Source organism: Plectropomus leopardus, chromosome 14 (assembly GCF_008729295.1).
Source record: "Plectropomus leopardus isolate mb chromosome 14, YSFRI_Pleo_2.0, whole genome shotgun sequence".
Lineage (NCBI taxonomy): Eukaryota > Metazoa > Chordata > Actinopteri > Perciformes > Serranidae > Plectropomus > Plectropomus leopardus.
The window spans coordinates 4,904,981-4,912,359 of NC_056476.1; the positions used below are offsets into that span (position 1 = coordinate 4,904,981).

A 7,379-nucleotide genomic window follows, 5' to 3' on the forward strand; every position below is an offset into this window, starting at 1 on the left:
TAAGACAGGTGTAAGAGTTAGATTAACTTATTACAGTAAAGTTGCAGGATGAAATTTATATTTGATAGGATATATTTTATATTTTTAATAGCTTATCAGGGTGTCCAATTTCACACAGCTAATTTACTTGAAATCATGTTTGTATCTATATTTTATCATCACGAGGAAAAGCTTCCCAAAGTGTAAACAAAAAAGGGGAAAAAACAGAATAAAAGCAATTTCAAATAAAAATAAGGACTAAAATTATATAAATAAGACATAACATTACAGTTTCAAGTAGACAGTGGATTGATACAACCAGATTAACATAAAGATTTCACTTCACAGACCCAAAAGTACATAAAATGTGTTTTTCAGAGACATCCACATACTTTCGGGTTATTCAATAAGACATCTCCACAAATTATTTAGTCTGAATCAAATGTCACGCAAGAAAGAGACAGAACCAAAACATCATCTCTATAAAAATAGATTTTATAAAACATTCACACACCAGAGAGAAAAGCAGCAGAAATCCAGTTTTAACTTCTGCACAGAAGAAGCTGCACAGAGACGAACTTTATGACCAAAGTGTCATTTATCTCAACTTTGCACACAACTTACGCTGCTTTTTCTGTCAAAGTTCTCAGATGACAAACAGGTGGTACTCGGTCAATTTCCAACAAGTGAAGGTTGTAAAACTGCAAAAAGAAGATTTCTTCAGCTTTGATAAGTTTGTCAACGTATGCACATTTTATAAATCACATTTAAGAACACATTTTGTCTTTTAACAGACAAGTTCGTACTTCAATTTCAGCCATAATGAGACTCTACTCATTAAAACATAATTTAAAATATTGTAAAATGTAAATAACAAAAAAACCTTCATATTTTCTCTAAAACAATCCATGAACTATGATAGAAAACATCATTACAAAACACAAAATAATATTAAAACAATCCTTTAAATGTACTGAACAGCAGCTCCAGCCAGGATGCAGGCTGACCTTTAATCTTCATCACCACTTAAATTTTTTGTATATTTTTGGTTTTTCTGTTGGGAGAGAAAAGAATCATAAAATGAGACAAGCACATGTATCAAAGCGTGAACATTAAAAAGATTATTTTGGTTGTTTTACAGTAAAATATGGTGAATGTTGAGGGAAAAAACAATTTAATGTTTAGCTCAGAGAAACTATAAATGCTTCATTGCCAAAAAATAAAAATATTTTGTGCACATTTCAAGGTTCACAAGCATGAAAACATATTATGTTAACTTCATCTGAACATTTGCAAATGAATGCAGTCAGAATAAAGAGAGTAAAAGATTTTAAGATTTTTACCTTCAGGACCGAAGTCCACAGAGGTGAGACGGTTGATGTGAGTTGTCGTTGTGGCTTCTTTCAGCAGCTCACCTGATGAGAAAGGAGTTTCAGTAAGCGAGGATTATTGGTGCGCCTCTTTTTTCTCTAGAATATGTAGACAACTGCAGTATTTGTACACATTATTATGATTCTTCTCATCTCCCACACGAACCTTAAGAGACTGTCTGGCACATTTTACGTGCTTTTCATTCTTTATTCTTTGATAATTTTGGCTGTTCATTCATATGGCATGACTTTCGGCAAGATTGAGTATTTTGTTTATTTTTTAAATTTCCAGCTCAGCTCCGACAAAAAAATACACCGTGTAAACAAAACTGTTACATTCATACTGTTAAGTGCCAAAAATGCACCAATGAAACCCATTAAAACTGCAACTTTGGATCCCACAGCTATCAAAGCATAAAATCAAGCTTTGTATTATTTTGGGTGTCATTCTGGACTTTTGCTTTGGAATTTGTCGTTTTTACTATTTTGCACCTAATTACATCATTTATACCATTTTTGGCATATGGAGAAAATAGAGGCTGAATCCACAAGGTGCTCTGTCACAGTCAGTGTTGCTGCAAATCATAGACATATCCCAGACTGTGATCAATTAATATTATCTAAAACATAAAGGCATCATGACAAAAACATGGCATTTAAAGGGTTAAAATTCTGAAAATTAATCAGAATTTTATATTTTTTAACAGGACTGATATTGGTTAAAAAAAACTCATTGAAAGTAGAAAGTAATATTAGTGTATAATATTTTTAAAGCTTGATTATGAAAAGCACATTTTGTGCGCAGAGCGATGTGAGTGTGTGTAATATTAAAGCCAGCCCGAAGGGTTAAATGATGAATTTAAAGGCAGAATATCAACAAATACAGCTGCAGTTTGTCTGCACTTATCTCTGTGTGATTTGCATTCAGGTCTAATTACTGAGTGTACATTTGAATCTTTTATTCTTTTTGAAGTTTCTGATATGTCGTCGCTGGTAATTCACTTTAAGGGGTTAAAGGAAGCCTGTAGGAGGGATTTACCTGAGATTTGTACGTTCTCGTTGGTTCTGGCTTTGAGCGACGGTTTACTTGTTCTGATGGCGCCTGACGAGTTGGAGGATCCAGCCTCGTTACTGGTTAAATCCACCTCCACCTGACGATGGCGCCGTGACTTGGAGACCTGAGATACACGAGCAAACACGTATGTTTTTACCTTTTGCATCTTATGGACATTTAAAGGAAAACAACCTTCAAATAACCATTTTTTATCAATTACTCGCCCCGTTTTACACTGAATTTATGAAGATAACTTTATTTTTCTCGCATGCCTCCACCGTGAACGAAGAATCCAAAAACTGAGAAAAATCTTGATGAAATGAAGTCCACATTTAACAACAGCAAAACTACATCAAAACATCTGTTTAGAAACTCTACAGTCCCCGCCTCATTTCTCCAGCTGTCTGCTGATGTGAGCTGTGGAGCCTTCGGACTTCACTTCATTGAGAATTATCTAGTTTTTTGACTCTTCTTTCACTGTGGAGGCATGTTAAAAAGAGTTTTCTTTACAAATTCAAAGTAAAACGGGGTGAAGAGTTATCATTTGGGTGGTGAAGTATCCCTTTAATATAATACATATATTTAGGAAAATCACAGGTTCATCAACAGAAATGCTTATTGGTTACAAACTTAAAGAAAAAAAAATAGAAATAGAAATGTAAAACGTAAAGCACAAACCTCTGCTGCCTCTCCGTACGCCTTCGACTTGATGGAGGCGAGGAGCTCGGCTCGTTTGGAGCACTGTGGACACAAAACGCAAACCAGTAAACACAGCTGCCCTCTGGACAAAGTTACTGTTACAGTTTTAGAAAACGTCAAAGCTGAGTATTTAACCCTTTGAAATCTGGATCGACATCAGTTTTTTTTTTGCTGCGTTCAGACGCCTTTCACAAGATATTTGACCCTTTGAAAACAGAGCAAATTGGTTTGATTTCTTTTGAAAACATTGGGGAAAAAGGCGATGACTTACTTGTCAAGAAATGTTACACTATTGCAAAATTTTACCTTAAAAAAAAAAAAATAGAAAAATATAAATAAATAGGATTATTATAAAACTTTAAAAAAAAAAAAAAAAAAAAAAAAAAAAAACATAAGCAAAATGTCTAGAAAAATATATTTATAATTATAATAATTTATATTTAAAATTATGCAACAGAAAAATATATAATAATATTTATAAAATAAATACTTTTTTTCTGCATTTTTTCCAGGTCAATTTCTTTTTTTTTTTTTGGTGTTTACTTTCAGGTAATTTTCTTGTAACTTTTTTTTGCTAACTTTTGGACCATGTCTTATTACGTTGCTTGTTGCCTTCCTCCTTTTTAGTTTTTGTTTTTGAAAGAAATCAAACCAATTTGCTCAGATTTCAACAGGTTAATACTCCGCAAGAGATATGAGATGCTCCAATGATGCTTTAAACCTTTTGGTAAATTTAACGTGGCGTAACTCACCTCCTGCTGAGAGGACGTTCCCTCACCGCTGTCTTCATCCTCACCTGGACCGCCCTGAAGATGAGACACATGATTTTGTTAAATGAATTATGGAAAAAGCACCATTGAGAATAAATGTAAAAAAAATATATATATAAAAGCATTAAAACAACCACATTATTTCTTTCACCACAGACTGTAAGTTTGGAGATTTATTGTTGTAAATATTTTGGAACAATAAAACAAATTTTATCTTAAAAAAAGCCTTACCCTCTTTTGCTGCCACTTGTAAAAGTCCACCACAGTGCTGCGCAGCTGCGGGACGAGGTCTTTACGGATCAGGTTGACGGACGAATCCGTCTGCTCTGACGTCACACCGACAGACGTCTTCAGCTTCCCGTAGAGCTCATGAATGTTGGACAATTCCTGCAAAAGGACAAAAAACTCACAACTTCAATCCAGCACTCTGAAAACTGGGTATTACGCCAGAAAAATTATAAATCAGCAAAAAAGATTATAGTGGCCTCCTGGCCACAGCTGCAGCCCCTCAGTATGAATCACTGTAGAGACAGAGTAACAGTCGTTTCTTTCCTGTTTTTCTTTCTGTTTAATTACGGTTTTTAACTTTCTTTGCTCACCTCCAGCAGCTCGATGTTGATCAGCTCCTGTGGACGACACGCTCGCTCAATAAACTCCTCACACAGCGCCGACTTCTCCAGCTTCCTGTTTCTTCCTGAAGACGAGCTGGCAGGAGAGGAGGGAGGAGGAGGAGGAGGAGGAGGAGGAGGAAGAGGAGGAGGAGGAGGAGGCAGCAGAAGGGGTTGATTTTTTTTTAAAAAGCAAACTCAAGACCAAGATTTAGGATACAGCTCAAATATTATTCAATTTAAAAGGTATAAAGAAAAATGATGGGATATTATCAACTTTCTGATTAACAGTAATATTAAGATAATTGATTGTTTGTTTTTGGTAAATTTAATATGATTTGTGAAAAAGAAAGGTAAATATAGAAATGTTGGCCATTTGTATCTATATTTACAGTAGCGTCTGTTATTAGTCAGAAGGAGGCAGGTGTTATAAGATTTTCTTCTTCCTGCTCCTGTTTGTTCACAGAACGTGTGGAAGTGTTACGAGAAAAAAGTGTATTTGGGGTTTTTGTAATAGTTTTGGAAATTTCACACTGAAATGGGCAAATAAACCGAATCTGAATGAATATTTAGGGTTTTAGGTGAATATCGGTTGTGAATGTGTGTATGCTCACCGGAGTGGGCATGGCGGTGAAGTTAAAAGCTTTGAGGAACATGAGCTGTCGCAGGATGTAAACGACGTCCAGGTGCTGAGCGTCCACAGCGTCCCTCTCAAACTTCTTCATGTCCTCCCAGTCCTTCAGCGCCACCCGAATCTGCAGCAGGAACCACAATAAGAACTTTTATTTCCAGTATTAGTTTATGTAATTTATGACCGATAACGTGTTGCGTTGCTGACCTGCTCTGAGGGCGAGGCGGTCTGACACTGATACAGGCTGTACAGCAGGTAAAGTCCTCCCACTCTGATCTGGAAGCTGAACGGAGGCAGGAAGAAGGTGCAGGCGGCGTCCAGAATCAGGCGACTGAACGCTCGCTTCTCGTGCTTCACAGTGCCGCTGCAAAACAACATGAGACACACTGTGTTAGACACCGAAAATGTCACATCCAGCCATACTCCGACATGACTTTTTTTCTTTTATTGTGTAATGCAACACAAGACAAGCGAGAGACATGATAGGGACGACAATAATATGTGAGACAAAAAGGACAGTGCAAAATTGGACAGGACAGGAGAAGACAAGACCAATTAATCGAACGAGGAATAACAAATTGGTACATTGTGTTGTGTGTTGAGAGTGTTGAAAGGCATTTTTGCGGTGTGTGTGTGTGTGTGTGTGTGTGTGTGTGTGTGTGTGTGTTGGGATGGCTGACAGATAAGAAAGATATAGAGATTAAACTAAATATATATTATAAATACGTTATGAAAAAAGGGGAAAATACATTTGAAAAAAAAGGAAACTATATCTATTTATATATCAATAATTACATAAAAGAAAATAAATAAATAAATAAATATGAACATAAATATATATGCATTAAAAAGGAAAGAAATTTAAACAACATTACTGATGAATAAAAGAGAAGCTCGTTTGCACCCTGTACTGCACAATAATAAGAAGCATTCATGGTCTAATGATTATTCTTATTACTAAAGTGCACTTCAAATAACAATTACTGTGATAAAAAGAACGCTAATAAAACCTTGTATTTTGTGCTTGTGACAGCTGGGCGACAAAGGACTTTTAGTATAATTTTAAAGCTGATTTGTGACTGTTTTTGTATTCACCGTATGTAGTGTATATTGTGATATTGTTTCGTTGTGTTGTTTGTTTGTTTGTAGTTTGTGAGTCTGGTGTGGAGGAGTTATGTCCTGTACCAGAAAAAAAAGATTAATTTTCTTAAAAAATAAATAAAAATTGAGATGAGAATAATGACACTCAATGATTTAATAAACAACATCAGCAAAATACATTTTTAAAAAAGTTGTCAGTGAAGAAATAACAATGTATCATCCAAGGTTTCATGATGCACATTTACAAAGGGAAATATGGTAATAAACAACAAAAACAGACACAATTAAACATTCAATAAATAATAATATCAATAATAATACAATGAATGAATTACTTAATCTGGCAGAAAATTACATCTGACAGAATTAAATTCAGGAGGATTAGCTAGATGATGTGTGTGTGTGTGTGTGTGTGTGTGTGTGTGTGTGAGCACAGTACAGTTTTGATGTCCTGAAAGCAAAACAAACAAACAAACAAACAAACAAACAAAAACAGATCAAATCAAATCTCTTGTGTTCACATATCTGACCAATAAAGCTGATTCTGACTGATTTATATTTAATATTATTAACCCAAATCTGCAAAGTAACTGCAGCTATAGGATAAATATAGTACAAGTAAAAGTAAAAGTACAATATCTCCCTCTAAGATGCAATGTGGTGAAGTATAAAGTGGTAGAAATACATCAGTACCAGTATCTACTTTAGTAAATGTACTTAAAAAACTCCCCATCACTGCTCATATCAGAACATAAGGAACATTGCAGTTATATATAAGGTGTATTTTAAGGGTAAACTTACTAAAAAATCTCAGAAAACTTCATTTCCCTCCAAATTTTGGAGAAAATCTCGAATCGGACGGACTCGGTTTTCTGGAAGCGGCTCAGCAGCTCCTCACAGTCCGCCTTCACCTGTTTCCGACAGAAACCCATCACGTCTCCTCTGCTGCCCGGCGACATGATCACAGGATTTATCCGCGATAAAAAACAACTAACTGTGCACACAAAACACCGTTTCCTACTGAGCCAAAAACACGGTAAACATGTAAACAAACGGCTCAGTAACGACCGGCGACGGCTGAGTGCGTCATCAGTATCCGACGGCTCTCGTGATGCCTTCAAGGACTATCGAGAAAATATTCCGCTCTAATATTTTTGATTTAATTTT

The 7,379-nt window shown here is 35.5% G+C and overlaps 1 protein-coding gene across 1 annotated transcript; it reads right to left on the bottom strand.

Annotated features, from left to right (window-relative positions):
• Positions 1 to 456: 456 nt before the first annotated feature.
• On the bottom strand, positions 457 to 7,171 carry snapc1b (small nuclear RNA activating complex, polypeptide 1b). Its single transcript, XM_042501243.1, is given in 11 exon segments — positions 457 to 1,033; positions 1,323 to 1,394; positions 2,389 to 2,527; positions 3,082 to 3,144; positions 3,855 to 3,908; positions 4,104 to 4,259; positions 4,472 to 4,558; positions 4,560 to 4,577; positions 5,095 to 5,235; positions 5,319 to 5,475; positions 7,014 to 7,171. Coding segments are annotated over 11 exon segments (1,080 nt in total). The 3' UTR covers positions 457 to 998.
• Between the last annotated feature and the right edge of the window lie 208 nt (positions 7,172 to 7,379).